This window comes from Camelus ferus, chromosome 3 (genome assembly GCF_009834535.1).
Source record: "Camelus ferus isolate YT-003-E chromosome 3, BCGSAC_Cfer_1.0, whole genome shotgun sequence".
NCBI classification, from domain to species: Eukaryota; Metazoa; Chordata; class Mammalia; order Artiodactyla; family Camelidae; genus Camelus; species Camelus ferus.
This window is the reverse complement of record NC_045698.1, coordinates 68535711-68552046: the sequence shown is the minus strand read 5'-3', so window position 1 is coordinate 68552046 and position 16336 is coordinate 68535711. Positions and strand designations below refer to the sequence as shown.

At 35.1% G+C, this 16336-nt stretch overlaps 1 protein-coding gene across 2 annotated transcripts in view; it reads left to right on the top strand.

The window, feature by feature from the left end:
* Positions 1-14473, top strand: part of ST8SIA4 (ST8 alpha-N-acetyl-neuraminide alpha-2,8-sialyltransferase 4) — an 87836-nt gene extending 73363 nt beyond the window's left edge. For both annotated transcript variants that reach the window (XM_006184282.3, XM_032476425.1), the window contains exon 5: positions 10122-14473. In XM_006184282.3, the coding sequence (XP_006184344.1) occupies positions 10122-10404 (283 nt within the window). In that variant the 3' untranslated portion in view covers positions 10405-14473. The remainder of the gene's footprint in view (positions 1-10121) is intronic.
* The last annotated feature ends 1863 nt before the right edge of the window (positions 14474-16336 follow it).

Below are 16336 nucleotides of genomic sequence, written 5' to 3'. Positions count from 1 at the left end.
TACTGCATAATGATGTTTACTGTCTTTTCCTGTGGCCATTTGTATATCTTCTTTGGGAAAAAATGTCTACTTCTTTCCCCAGTTTTTAAGCTGAGGTTCTTTGACTATTTATTATTGAGTTGTGGAAGTTATTTATGTATTTTAGGTGCCAAATCTCTTATCAGATACATGATTTGCAAGTATTTTCTCCCATTCTGTTTTTTTGTTTTTTTTTTTTTTTTACTTTGATGGCCTTCTTTGAAGCATAAAAAATTTTTAATTTGATGAAGTTCAATTTATTTTTTGTTTTGTCTCTTGACCTTTTTGGTGTCAAACCTAAGAAGGCTTTGTCTAAGGTCATGGTATGTTACGCCTGTATTTCTTCTAAGAGTTTTAGAGTTTAGCTCTTAAATTTAGGTCTGTGATCCTTTTTGAATTGTTTCTTGCATATGGTGTGGTGGAAGGGTCCAACTTTTTTGTTTCCAGTGTTGCATTTTAACTGAATGTTATGACAAACATCAAAATAGGGGCCAGTCTCAGGCACCGTATAGTTTGTTACACAGGAGCCTGATTCTGTAGTACTTTTTTTACTTTCATACTTTCCCATTGCAAAGAATAGTATTTACATAGTGTAAGTGTCTTTACAGCTGGATTTCTGATTGTTTTACTTCCTCAGAAGAACAAGATATTTTTTAAAAATATCTACTAAAGGTCTTCCATTTAGCAACTATTTAATAAATGTGATTTTATAAATTAAGTGATTCTACCTACAAATGTGTTGAAGGGATCAGCATTAAGTGAGACTAAATAAGAAAAGGGAGGAAAATTAGCATTGATTCCATTAGATTGGACTTTGGTCAACTAGAGATTGACGTCTAGAGGGAAAATTACTTATCACCCTAGTCCTTCATAGGTTTAAAAATAAAATTTTTAAATTATCTCCTAGTTAATCTTGTTGAACAGAATTACAGCAGTGGTATTTCTAGTGACATGTAGCTTTAAGCATATGATGCAGATCCCAAAGCCCGCATCCGTGGCATTGCCGCGGCAACATTCTTTCATGGGGCGTTTCTCTCTTTCTCAGCTTGAATGCTCATAGAAAGCCCTTTATTGAGGGATAAATTCATGCCAAGGACAAAGCAGTTTTCTAAATGGGCAGTCTCTTCAGCATCACACACTTCATGACAGGAATAAAAATATAGAATAATGATCTATGTTTGACTAACTTCCCCAACTGTTACTGTTTTGATACTTGCTGGGAAATTTTTAAAGAACTTCTTTGAGCTTGCTTGTAACTGTCTTGATTCTGTTCCTTCACTGGGATTTGATAAGAACTTTGATCTGTGGCTGATGTTGTTTGTACACTTTGCTAGCAAGCATTTTTCATTATTGAATGTGTCATAGATTACATTGTTATTTAATGCATTGTAGATCGCATTTGCTGATCCTTACTCCTCTTGAAATAGATTTTAGCACATCTCCTATCTAGAAGGTTAATCTAACCGGACGTATTGATGTAAACTGGGCATATCCATTTGTAAATTGTCCAGATGAAGCTAAAAGAAGATCATCAGGCCATTAGAAGAGTTATTTATACTTTGTTACCATAGTAATGTGGACTTTTATTGAGAAACTGTCCGTATGTTGACAGGAGAATGTGAAAGTATAATCTCTAAGTGCCTCCTTAGAATAAATGTTTATGCAAAGGAAAACATTTCATGAATAAAACACTGCTGTCATTTTAATCTTCCAATAGCTAAGCCATTTATGCTAAGCATTAGGATTCCCTGCTCTACTTACTTTCAATTCTACTTCCTTTTCTTGTAAGACTCCATGTCTTATAATAAATGATTATACCGCTTCCTTTTAATCTTATTAGGATAAATATAAGATTTCAGTGTTTTTTAATTTTAAAAAATCAACCTGATCTCATAAAAAGGATCATTCACAAAGCACTTCAGCATAACCTCATTTAACTCCTTCATCATGCTTCAAAGGACCACCCCCTTCTGTGTTTCCAGTATTTCACCTTTCGGACGTCACCACTTCCTCGTTCTGGCAGTTTAGATTGTAAATTTCAGTTGTCTTTTAGAATTCAATTGGATTAAAAGAGAAACTCATTAAAACCTGTGGCATTATGTCTACTTTATTTTTTGCCATAATCACCATGCACTAGTTCAGGCTTTTAAGCATTATCTTTGAAAGGCCCCCAAAGATATTTTGTTAAATACAAGTGGAATCCATCTATAATTATTTCTCTTAAGTCTCTTTCATCAATATCTGATCAGCATATGATGCAGTTTTGGAGTGATCTACCTAAATTCCATCCTGGTTTCTGACATGGTAAATAAAGTTAAAAGTATTCCCTCTGTTTATTTTTGTTTAAGTTTTCTCACTTCTCAGCAAGGTTTCATTTTTCCTATGATATCATTTTCTTCCATTAGCTTTATCGTTGAAATTATGATGGATAATTTTATAATTTTTAGGTAACAGTCAATTTATTACAATTTTTGAAAGTGGAGAAACATCTTATGCTCTCTAATTACAAGTATTACAGGAAACCAGAAATGATGTTAAGTTTGTCAGCAGGGATGATTTTTATCAAACAGCTCTGTCATGTTATTGAAGGGAAAGGCTGCATATTATGTCAATGCATTATTAAAGTGGGAGTAGTTAATAGATACAAGCAAAATGTAAAGATCGGACTACTGCAGTTAGGTGAACACTCATGTTCTTCCATCTAAATTCAGATTACTTGTGACCTTTTATAAAGGAGAGTTGTAGGTGTAGTAGAAACCATATTAAGAATCTCATTTTATTGGTAAGCAAACTGAGGCTGAATGAGTTTAAGTGATTTGTCCAAGACCACGTAGTTAGCTCAAGGTAAAGCAAAGCCATGGCTCCAGCTTTTCCAGTGCTTTCCCACTGTTGAATGTTGTCACTAAGAGGTTGTCACATCATGAGTATGCTCCATCTTATTAGCACTACAAACCTCTAAGATGCCAGCAAGAACAAATTAAGGAAGCACTCATTATGTACCTACTGTGTACCCAGCACTGAGCTAGAAATTATGAGATAAAAATAGGAGCAACAGTCACCTCTATTTTCATTATGTAATGATGTTAAACTTCTCTAGTAGTAAGAAGTGACACCATCTTTACAAAGGTGCAACTTATACCCCCATCTTCTCTCCTTGCAAATAACATGTATATGAACAACTACCTGGGAATCTTTCTAAGGCAGAGTTCTTTAATGTTGAATTTTATCATGCAAACTGAAAGGAGCTAAAAGTCAGGAGGAATATTTTCTGTCTCGTCTACAGTGTACTGACGCTGGCTTGTACTGGCTTGCAAGAGCTGGTTTTGCCATCTCTCCTCAGCTCAGTGCTCATTAGTATCAGGTTAATAACTTGAAATCAGCTGTGATGGGAGTAGCTATATCACAGAAATTGACGAATGCTACGATTCACAGCCCTCTGTCCCCTAGCCAGTGTCTGCATTAAAACAGCCACCAGCATACCAGAGCAGGACATTAGCTAGCAGAGTTGGGCAAATTATCTTACTTCTAGAGCTATTAACTGCACCCTCTGTGAAATAGAGATGGTAATATGTACTATAGCATATATTACAGGAGTCTGTAAGACTCACGTGACAATACTTTGAAACTGTGAGTGTGAAGTGGAATTACTGCTATCACAATAATGAGAATTCTATGTTCACTAATAAAATCTGGCACTTGACAAAACCGGTGGAGTATATGTAGATTTAGAGTTTCTTCACAATGTATCCACACTCAACCTGACTATGTATCTAGCCAGATAAAAATATGAGTGAAATTCAGAGTTAGGGTCAAAGCCTAATTCCTACAATGGAAGTCAAGTGACATAAATAGGTACCATATAGAATGTAGAGATTATTAGGACTCAAGTAGTATCTGTATTCCTTTTCCCATGTCATGAGTCCTCTATGCCTCTGATGAATTAGGCTTGAGGGTGGATAAAACATTTTCTAAATGTATACTACGGAGGGCCTCGGCAGAAAGAATTTTCTGTTTTCCTTTTATCAACTGACCAGTACAGAGATCTGTGTATAAAGGGCGCACAGAAAAAAAAAAAAACTATTGATAGATTGACCTCTTAAGGTTACAAGTTCCTGCTTTCGTTTTAATGACACTTCAAAATAGTTTAAGAAACCTTGTTCAAACCTGCATGGAAATCCCTACCCTTTGATTCACTGTCACTGCCTTTGGCATTTGCAATGTGGTTAAGTAAGTTACATACTGAAACTACAAAATTATCTTCTGATTTCAAACACTTTTGAGACCGTTCATGGGAAAAATGGGTCCTTTATTCTGGTCAGCTCTTATTTCCCTTGGATAAAAACGAAAAGCCAAAAAAGCTCCATGTGTAAAACACATCACTGTTGACACCAGACTGTTGGTCACCAAAACGCCATATGGATGTTTATTTTTCCCTGTGTGAACTCTGTATTGAAAATAGTCCCAAGGACTTGCTATTCCAAGCTACATGATCTGAAAAAGCTAAGAAATCCAATTCTTTGATTGAAATCATCATAGCCAGGTATAAGTGGGTTTGAATCCTGGTCTTGTTACCTATAATTTCTGTGGCTTTAATCTGGTATTTAACCTTCCCAAGCCTTGGTGTACTCACGTGTGAAATAACACCTATTCATAAGTTGATGGTGAAGATTAAATGAAAAATTCTACATATGTAGAGCTCTTAACACTGTCTCTGGATCATTATAAATACTCAATAAATTATTATTATTACTGCTGCCTTTTAATACATTGCTTATGTTTTTACTCCCGGATTTACTCCTAGCTTGCCAGGACACATTAATTGCCCCTTTGTTTCCTCGCATGAGAAGTAGGTGTAAAACCTATCACTTTTTGCTTCTCTGGAATAATATAAGGATTAATTCACGGTGGACTGAATCATTCTCAGTGAGGATAGTGCTGGAAGTTCTATTTTGTTTTTAAGAAATTATCACCAACTCTAGTTTTGTGACAAGACAAGCCATCTCATAATCTTAAAAGGTATCATGAACTTTACCAAAACATTTTTAAAACAAAATTAAGTTTTATGCACTTTGAATGAATTCATGTAACGTACTATACTGCAGACTGGGAACATAATGAAAGGATGACCTAAACGGTTGAAAATAAAACTCCATGTGCTCAAGGATGATTGCTTTAAATTTTGTATATTATAACACATACACATATACTCCTCTGAAGAATGAACCAACATATTGACCAATATGGAGGACAGAACCCCAGAAATTCATATATAATATTCAGGTATTATACAAGAATTAGTTTGGGGTATGGAATGTCGAACTGGGAAGATGCAGACATCTTCTGCAAAGATGTAGTATAGAAAGCTAATTCTTCTACAATATCTCAAATTCCTGTAGATATTTTATAACCAGAAGGCATGTTATTTACCTTTAACAGAATCTTCCTTTGGTGCTAAGCACAAAGCTCAGTTGTGGGAATATAAATATGAGAGGAGGAAGAGAGAAGAACTCAGCGCACAAACGTGTGTTGCTCTGGACTCTGGCTCACGTTCCAGAGCAAGTAATCTCTGGACTCATGAATGGAAACTTTGCATATAGTATGATATTAAGTTAAAACTGTTGGCACAGTGGAATTCCATACTCTGTATTCAAATTCTTCTAGAAATTTTCACGATCGATTTTAGGAAGAAGAATAATATTTTAAGAGGAAATATATTACTTCTAAACTTCTAGGCCTCTTTATTTCAACACAAATACAAATTAATATTCATTGTTTTCCAATATGTTGAGTGTGAGCTGTCATCAGTATATTAAAGACTGCTATTGAATAATATTTTTTGCTTTTATTTCTAAAACATTGGTTTCCTGAAATAATCATGTATTTTGGCTCATCAGGTGATTATTATCTAATTTATTATGAGATAAAATCTAACACATTGCCAGCTTTAAAATCAAGAAGCATCTATTAAGTATGTTAACCAAAGTTTTAGAAACAGAGACCTGATTGAAAGGAAAAAGGTGTTTATTTGGAATTTGTTAGGACTGCAGCCTGGGAGACACATATTCAAGAAATACTGGAATTGTGTTCCACAGGATTATAAAATGGGGGAGGCTAGTAAAGGCAAAAACCATAGGTTACAGTTAGTTACATGAGTTGTCTGTCAATAATTATAATTGGAGCTGGCAAGAAATAAGGATGATTGTTAAGATTGGTTGGAGCCTGAAGTGGTTGTGTAGTTACAAGGGGAGACCTTGAAAGCATGAGGCTGCAGCTGGCAGGTGTTGTTCTGAAGACAGCTGGTGGTGTGCTCCGGTCTGGTACAGTTCAAACAGAGTTCAGGTTCTCAGTGGTGCAGAGGTGTGTCTGAGACCAGATCCTCAGTGGCGCACTGACTCCATTTTGTGTGCCTGACTGTTGTTACTCCATGATGATGTCAGTTTGTTATCAGGTCCCTTCTTTGCTTTGCAGTATGTTAAAAACTGAAACAAGGTAAAGGGAACAGAGCGGGGAGGAGGAAGCAGAGCAGGAGCAAGAGAGTTTCACACAATTTCAGGGAGCTTGCAGTTTCGTGGAGAGAAGATTTGAAACAGCAATAGAATCTTATAGACAGAGGAAGCCCCAAAGCCAGTCAGATGGTTTTGTTTCTCAACTAAAGAAGCATGCCATTGAGGTGAAATGACATGACCACAGTTTTCCAGCCAATATGTAGTTACAGAAGGCACCAGGAGAAAGTAGGTTGTGGAGTGGACTGGAGAATGGGTTGTGTGGGATGTGTTGAAATTCAACTACTGTTACTTCCTACGTGTCAAGCTTTATACTATGTTCTTACATACTTAGTATCTCTTTTACTTTATCATAACAATCTTGTATATGAGATATTACTAGCCAAGGTCCAAGGAACTGAAGTAGCTTTCCTGAGTACTCATAAGCATTATATTATAGGTTCACACCCACATCTTGTGGCCATAAATATGGCCTTCTGTAGCACACTGGTTTGGTGAGTAAAGGCATTCCAAGTGTGGAGTTAGTTTGAAATAAGAAATGGGGCTGATATGTTGGATGAAGAGTCGGTAAGACACCTTGCTTAGCAGGAACAAAGCTTCCCTGCTGGGAAGTAGTGAGATTTATGGAGAGTATTGCATCTATAAAAGTTAGAAATGTTCAAAAACTTACATATCAAACGCAGAGTGAGTTTGTTTCATACAGCAAGACAAAGTATTAGAGTACCAAAGCAGAAGGGAAGGCAGGGGAGAGAGAATTAATAATACCTGAAATAAAACAGCCTAGCTGATGAGAAACGTTCTGTGTATGTCTATGAATGAGTGTAATATATATGAAGATCCAAACAGCTAGGGAAACAAACAGGGGCAGGACATTACGACAATAATTCTCTCTATGTGATTGGACTATAGGTAATATTTTTCTTCCACATTCGTTTCTTTTTTCCTTCACATCTTCTGCAGGGAACCTGCATTGATTTTATAATTTAAAAAAAAATCAGTTTCTGTAAAAAGGAATACATACATGGAAACTAGATTATTTGCTAAATTGAAAACATTGCTAAATTTTAAACTAGAACAGATAAGAATTTGAGATAAAAATTAGGGCAGCTTGTGCTGAATTAGAGCATGAATAGTTCATTATTTTATCAGTGCCTTATTTTCCTGATTCGGATTAAAAACTTAATAGTCTGTTTTTGATCAACCTTCACAAGAAATTTGTAGTTTTTTAAATGTCAGCTTTTTAGATAAAAGCAAATACTTTCAGATACTTAAAATTATACTATGTTCTTGGCCAAATACTGAAACTTGATACTGGAGGTTGGCCTAAACAATTTCAAACCTAACATTATATTTGTAGTAAGCACATAGAAAACTCTTACTGATTGTGTTCGGATCCACTCCTGTGTCTTTTAACACAAAATGTTACTGCTTGTGGCCTTAGTTCTTGACATGCTTTAAGGTTTTGTTTCAATTTATCTGTTACATGTTGATGCCATTTATTAAGGCCTGCTTTCCTGTGATTTATTCTTAGAAATTATTAAGATAAGAGGCATTTATTTTGCATTGTTTCTCCAAAAATATCCTGACAAATGAGTAGCTTAATTTTCTTTGAAATTATTCAAATTGTTCAAAGTCAAACATCACAAAGCTTGTTTATAATGTGATCTTATATATAATGTGACCTTGGGGTCCCATACAAATAATGTGGCCTCATATTATTTTCTCCTAGCTATTTTTTTTCCCTCATTTGAGAAATAAGATAATTCAGCATGACCTTCATGCTGCCAAACTTCCCAATAAGTGACATTCTTTGATGGAAATAACCATTTTCTCGACTGAGTTTGAACTTGCTTCACCCACATTTATAACATTTATAAATAAATATACTTTTTATAAACATTTATAAATAAATGTACTCTTTAAAGGAACCCACTGCATCAGCTGACATTTGTAACCACACACAGATCATGCTCACAGAACTTTTCTATAATAATCATTTCATGTTAATAACACCTGCTTTCTCAGAGCTGCGAGAGCTTCAGGCTGTTTCTTCAGTGCCTTCAATCTGTAGATTAACTATGCTCCATGCACGAAATCTCTGTGGTTTCTTCATGTTGTGAGCAATATACGTGCTAAAGTTTTTGCTCATACTTTTGAGTTATGAGGAAATTCATACATGTTCTTCTCTGAAAATTCCTTATGAATCTTCTTTCCTGAGAATATGCTTTCTCAAAACACTTGTGATAACAGAAGTTCCGCAATACACTTCACCTGGTGCACAACATTCAGCACATGGCCTTCACCCAACAAGCAAAACTGAAAATGTGAACCGTCAATCCTGGTTCAAAGGTAGGGGGAAAAAGAAGACAAAGGAAAAAAAACAAAACAAAACACAGGAGTAATAATAGATAAGTGTATTTTCCATGTTTTGGATGTTTGTAATGAGGTTTGAAAGTCCAATATTTCTTTAACCAAAAGAATTAAAACAAAATTTTGTTCTTTTCATATTCAGTATTCTAGATGTATTTGATCTACCTTGGAAAGCTTCAAAAATTATTTTTTAAAAGAAAAAGGAAATAATATTATGTGAAATCTAAGGCAAATGTTTAAACACAGCAACAACCAGAATCTAATGATCTCATATTTGGATGGCTGGGTATATATTTCCCTACATAGGAGATAATAATAAAAACAAAAATTAAAAAACCAAGCAATTTATTAACTTTATTTATAATTGGACAGCTTTGAAAGTAAGAGAAGATCCATATTCTTCCTCTTTTAGCTTATTCCACATAAGATAATGAATATGCCAAGTGTTGGAAACCTCCTTCCCTGCCAGAGGTGATGATTAACTTATGAGTGTGCATGCTTTTCAGATGAACAAAGTTTGGCAACAATGGTGGATCAGACATTTTGGAATATTTTATTGCCTCTTAAAATGAGTACTATAAAATACATATCAGCATTGAAATATATTTTACCTATTGAACAAAGTTTTAAACTGCATAAATGGTAAACTATTTACAAATATTTGTTTTATGTTGTTCTGTGGGTTGAGGCTATATTCTTAATTAGCTGTAGTAAAATGTGACTTGGAAATTGGAGTTGAATAAGTCAGTTAATATAATACAGGCAAAGCATTTATTTGTTTAAGTTTTTAATTGAAATATTAAAGAATTTGAAAAACTTAGTCGTAGTTTCAATCCTTCTGTTCTGGGAAAATTACTTAAGTCACTGCCCAATTACTGTGCCTTTTGCAGTCATGTTTAACCCTTTCTGAGGAGATTCTACTATGTAAAATGTTTGCTGCTAGTTCATTTTGTATATAAGATTCCACAGTCATATTTACCTACATTCCAGGTCCCCTGGCTATTCATATGACCTCAAAAATAAGCAAGAAAATAAAGGGTAAGAAAAATAAAATAAATGTATTCAATTTTCTAAATGCTTAAGGAATGTATTATTTCTTCAGCAATCTTTTGAATGTCATTCATACACTTACTTCTCAAATTTTATTTACTTTATACGTAGTAGACTTGCTACAGGGTTTGTTGAGTGTTTCTCTAAATTCTTCTCTCGTGTGTGTGTTTTTTCCCCCAGTTACTGGCTGACAAACAAAGTTCCCATCAAAAGACCCAGCACAGGTCTGCTCATGTATACACTCGCCACAAGATTCTGTGATGAAATTCACCTATACGGATTCTGGCCATTCCCTAAGGATTTGAATGGAAAACCTGTCAAATATCATTACTATGATGACTTAAAGTATAGATACTTTTCCAATGCAAGTCCTCATAGAATGCCATTAGAATTCAAAACATTAAATGTGCTGCATAATAGAGGAGCTCTGAAACTGACAACAGGAAAGTGCGTAAAGCAATAAAGCACATCTGAAAATACAGACTGAATATGCACTTCTTTTCTGAAGATGCTTCCTGAGATTTGCAAATAGGATCCAAAACAAGACTGGATTTCAGCATCCACCACTTACCTGAAAGGTGATAAAGGACATTCATGAGAAATCCACTACCAGCTGATGAAATACCTGCAAAGTGCTCTAAAAATTATGTATTTTGACTTCAAGGGTCCTAGTAAGTGCCACTTCCACTAAGAACACAGTTTGAATGTATAAACAGTAGTGTTTACAAGATCCAACAATGCACTTGTCATTAGTTAATGAAGCAAATATGTTCATCACTGTTGGGCTGCCACTGCAAGGCCAAGCACATGAGAAGAGGCACCCGGGAACACAACTCAGCCCTCGGGAAAACTGAAGCGTCCTGTCAGCAGAAATCAAGAGGGAAACAGTTTGAGCAGTGAAATCCTTCAGATTAAACAACTCAAGTCAATGCCTTCAGTCAGGACTCTGTGTTTGATCATGAATTTTATGTTTTTGTTTCTGTTCTCCTTTGCCTTCTGGAATCTCTTTTGGTTTTGGTGTCGGGATGCTTAGAAATCCTTTCTGAGATAAATATGAATGAGATGAATAACCTGCAAGTGATCATTTTTGAAGTTCTTATATTTTTAAAGAGTTATCCCACAATGACTCTGTAAAAAGGTTTTATTTTGCACAACTGTAAACCTCCAGATTTTTTTCCAGTGGTGTAGAAGGTACCATCTAAACTGTATCACTCGGTAATCGTGAGCCATTCTAAAGGAAAGATATTCTGTGTCATCTGAGATGATAAAATTAGCAGGAAAAAAAAATGTACTTTTGGTACCAAAGATTATAATGATGTGTCTACACAACAAACCATTCTCCTTTCATGAAGATAATATATTAATATATTATTATGCTACTAATATAAAAGTTGTCTCTGGATATTTTAAACTTTTCAAACTTTATTTTTATTTGACGGAAGATTCCACAGCTTTTACATTTCATAATGATTTTGTGGAAGCATTTTGCCCTTTAGAGTAAATGTTCAACTGATAGGGCTGGAATGTGACTTCTAGTTCTTTGATATCCCCCTTGTTATTCAGATGGAAAGACTGGCACGCTCTCTAGATTATTGTTAAATTCTCTTAGTGCAGAAATAATATGATTGATAGAGTGTTGTTTTCATCACAGACATCATTACTTTTAAGAGGTTTAACAATGAAACTGTACATCAGTATTTTGCACTTCAAGTTAAATTAACCAGTATTTTTTTCTGTAGTTAAATTTATTCGTTATCACATTAATGTGTTTTCATACAAGCACATGAAATTATTAATAAAAATTTAAAAACTTTTAACATATAGCAGAATTGACTAGTAGGCCAATTTCTGGTAATTAGTATGCTGGTAGGTAATTCTGATGGTAAATTGTTTCTTTAGAAAACAGAAGTGCTGTGTTCCCACTTCTGCTCTTGACCTGAAACAACATAGATTACTTCTTGTTTCTTAGGGAAGGCAGTCTGAGAAAAGAAGAAATAGCATGAGGAGTATATATGTTTTGTTCCTTAGGGAAGACAGTCTGAAAAAAGAAGAAATAGCATGGAGACTATATGTATGTTTTCAAGGACAAAGGATATTCATGGTAGTACAGTTCTCAATATATTAATAGTATGTGGTATTCTTTTTTAAAATATGGTAGAACCTTGGGATACAGAAGATTATATTTTCTGAGAATTTATGTATCTCTGAGAAAACAAAATAGAATCCATAAAGGAGATGCATAGCTAAAAATGGATAGAACATGATGTGCTTTTATCATTGAACCTCTTATTTATTGGAAATTTTTGAAGAATTGGGTCCATATTTTGAATGTAAACTTGAAAAATCGGATTTACTTAATGAATCCAAAATAGGTTAATTACCTAATTTGGACTATTTGCAGACAGGTTGTTTGAGTAGCCTTTAGTTTGAATTCAACAGAAATGTTTGAAGTCACAGGTAAATCCTTATAGATAAAATCCATCTCAGAACTCACTGAAAGTATGTCTCAAGAAGCAGCAGCAAGGTACCTTGCCGTTTTTACTGCATTTTTCAACAAATGCATTTAAACAGCTTTTAAGGCCACAGCAAAAGCGTCCCAGACCTTTACTGTTCTGTGCGGTGGTGTTTATCCCGTAGATGCGTTGAGTAGTGCCTTTTTAGCTTCACGTGGCTTTGTTGCCGTAGGCTTTGTGTTCTCTAAATACTTTGCCCAGTTCTGAATATGCTCAGCATGTAAAAAGGGCTTCAGTATCGACTGAGACTACTTTTGTTCATCTCAGGGAACTTTCAATACTCAAGAATGAATTCAATTAAAGGCAGTTAGTGTTCAAAGACAAACTGTACAAGACCATTTCATTCCCTATTGGATACCTTTCTGTGTCCCTCCCCCTTCACATCCGCTGTGGCCTTCTCACAGGGACAGGGCAAGGACGTCACCGAAGGCTAACAGCAAAAGGAAGAAAAAGAATTGAGATTTAACCCATTGGGGGCAAAAGGGAGCGTGATGAAATCAGATTATAAATACATACTTGAAACACCTGTTTGTTTGTTTTTTCCTTTTGAGACTATCATATGTTCACAGCTTTAATCTTTTTCTTTCTTTTCCACGATGTAACCCTGTACCTGGCAGTGCTCGGGCAGCTGATTGTGAACTATTCCTGTCCTTCAGAGAACGTGGTTGTTACCGTGCTGTTGACAAGAGTAGGCCGTAGGAACATTTTCATCATTATTACCCAGCCTGTCGTGTACTTAATATTAAGTTGCTGGAATACAAAAGAAACAGATAACTTAGTAACAGATTCTTCTGGGCAAATCCAATGATTTGGCCCACAGGACTGATGAAATGACTGGAAGTTTTTCTACCTGAAGAAGGTGCCGGGCATTCCGATGTCTTTATGTATCGTCTAGCGTAGGAAATGTCTATCCATTGCTAATGAGGATTTCTACGTATATGCTTACAGAAGAAATTTATTTAAATAAGCTATAGGTTGTGTACATACCAACTAGTTATTAAGCTACAACACAGGAAAAGGGTGAACAAAGTAATTTATTTCTAATTGAGCCGGTTAGTCATAATTCACACAGTGTGGTATTTAGTTCATAGAAGACTCATTTTCCCGTGGATATTGTTGGGAATATCTGTAATTGTGGAAGGGGTGTAGGAAGAGTTATGTATAGTTAGTTGTTACCTCTACAAGTTTTGAGAGTTTCCCCATCAGACATTATCAATATACCAGTGTTTTGCAAATGGAGTGAGGGAAGGTTATTGTTCATATTTGTTGAAAGAAAATCCAAATAAAGCCCACCTAGAAATAGATATTTTATTATATATGTGCTATAGCTATATCTACATAGTACAAATAGACATGTGTGATGCATATATACAATGTTATATATGTGTGTCTGTGTGTATACACACTGAGTCCATAATATACACACACTAGCTTTGTGTAATGCTGACATCTTCAGGGGCTGCCCTGTGGAGCACTCTGGAGATAAGACCGCTTTAGAATAAAGAAGTTCTTTTGAGACTTCAGTTACTAACCTGCTTTAAAGGGAGCTACTTTATAACTGAATTCTATGCTGTTCATACCTAGAGTTAAAATAAGGGTCTAGTATATCCAAATCTTAAAAAAAAAAAAAAAAAAAAAAATTAAAAGTAAAAAAAAAAAAAAAGTCTTGAAGCTGGCCATGTATTTGAATTGCAGTTTTCAGATTGTGGCTTCAGACCCTGTGTCTCCCCATTTAAGTAGCACCTTTTAATGATACTGTTTCTTTGTGTAGGCAAAAGCACAAGTGTTTCAAATGTATATAGCAGGAAAAAAAAAGTTTACAGAGATAGCATTGCTGCACAGGATAATTGCTACTGAGTATTTCTTACATCATTTGTGGAATTGAAAGCTGAGGTTTATTCTGTCAAGTTCATTCTGTTCAACACTGTTTCCCTATTGTTTATGTATAGCAATTGGGTGTTATTGTTTTATCATTTGTAAAACTGTAAAATAAATTAAACCCTCCCCCCTTTTTTTCAATTTCTCTCTTATCTCTTATATCCAAGACCTCGGTTCCACCTTACATGTCAACATAAGGTAAGAAAAAGCTTTAGCAAGCTTTAGCTGGCGCCTTTGTTCTCCCTACCCCTCAGCCCCAGCCATCGGCAGTTTGGCAAATCATTTATTGTAAAGTGTATGTATGTCAATGTGAACACTATCAAAAGCCCCATGAACATCAGAACCTCTTTAACAGTTTTCTGTGTGGTGCATTATGCTTGTGGTTGAGGGAACGGAGTGTCACACGAGTTACAGTCATTTATCTCCAGTTCATGTTCCCACTGGCTGCTGTCACTGGGTCTCCAGCTTCATGGATGAGGAGGCCAGTGGCTCCTTAAGCCCCGCACATTCTTACTTGTGATGTCAACTGCCGTTGCACCCACTTGCTACTGTTTGCAGGTTACCTTCCAGAAGAGGATTCTGAAAACCAAATATTTAAATCTTCCATGGCTTTCTGTAACTAGCTAGTCTGTGTTCTCAGACTGCACTATTTTCTCTAGAAATTATTTCCTTTATTTTCATGAGTTCACTTTTAGCCTTCTAAAATGTTGAAGCATTTCTAGAAACCAACAATGAACCATGAACAATGGTTGATGAATATCGATCTTATTTGTATGTGCATAATTACCTTCTACTCTCAAAGATCCATGTACAATGGGCAGTCCTGATTTATTCTTGGGATATAATCAGACCTCACCATGAGCCTATGAGATGCTTACTACAACATCCAGTTTTACAGATGAGATTAGCTGAGAGATTTTGTGGTTTGCTGAAGGTCACAAAGCTCAGAAGTGAGAAAACAAGGATTTAAATTCAAGTGGTCTGTCTGACTTCAGTGACCACCGTCTATTTTGAGCACAGATCAAAAGTCGAGGTAAGTCTATAGGTGGGGTATATAATTTAGACTTTGGGAAAGTCTAATAAATGAAAAAAGAACGATCCTCTCGAGTGACAAGAAGAACTGTGCCTTCCAGGGCAATGTGTCCTGGATGGTGCTGTATAAACTGCCAATTTTTGATGCAAATTTTCCTGCATTTTTTTCATGCAAACTGGGTTACTCTTATGTTAGAATCTGACTTTATGGTTCACAAAATTTATTTATTTTAAAGTCTAATTATAAGATTCCTCTACAGTTTGAATGAATTTGGGTGTTTCATTCTCACTAGTAGCAACTATTTACAGAACTATCTTAAGGTTGAAATTCTGCAGATGGCTAAGTTCATCTATTTTACATTGATTTTTTTTTTTTTTTTTTTTTTTTTTTTTACTAGTTTCCTTCTCTTCCTGAGAATGAGAGTAACCTAATCTCCAGATTAAGGGGACAGCTCAGTGATTTCCCCTGCATACTATCTTCATCATGCATGAACGAAAAGTAAACAAATAATCTCAGATATAAATGTATAAGTATTGTTTAATCCATTCTTAAAAGATAGATTTCAGTCACTTAGGTGCTTAATTTCTGGAATCTCAATAAACAAATTATGTGAAAGAATTGAATGCCAACATAAATAGCTCTCTTTTTAAAATGGTTTTGCTTCCAGATTGATGGCTTCTGATTCAATCCTCAAAGTCGAATTTCTCAAGTAAACACAAGAGAATACTAGTCCAGGACATGCTCCACAAAAAAATGTGCTCTTTGGATGACAACTCTGTGTATCTCTTCCTTGGAGATTCAGAAAATACATTAACATAGGAAAAGAGCTGAGAAATCTTGCAATAAAGAAAGAAATTTTATTGTTTAAAAAGTCATTGATAATTTTGTATATAACTTCCATTAAGTGTGAAATGATGTCCTGCAGAGCAGATTTTGGATATAACACTTCTGAATTTAACAATACAAAAGAA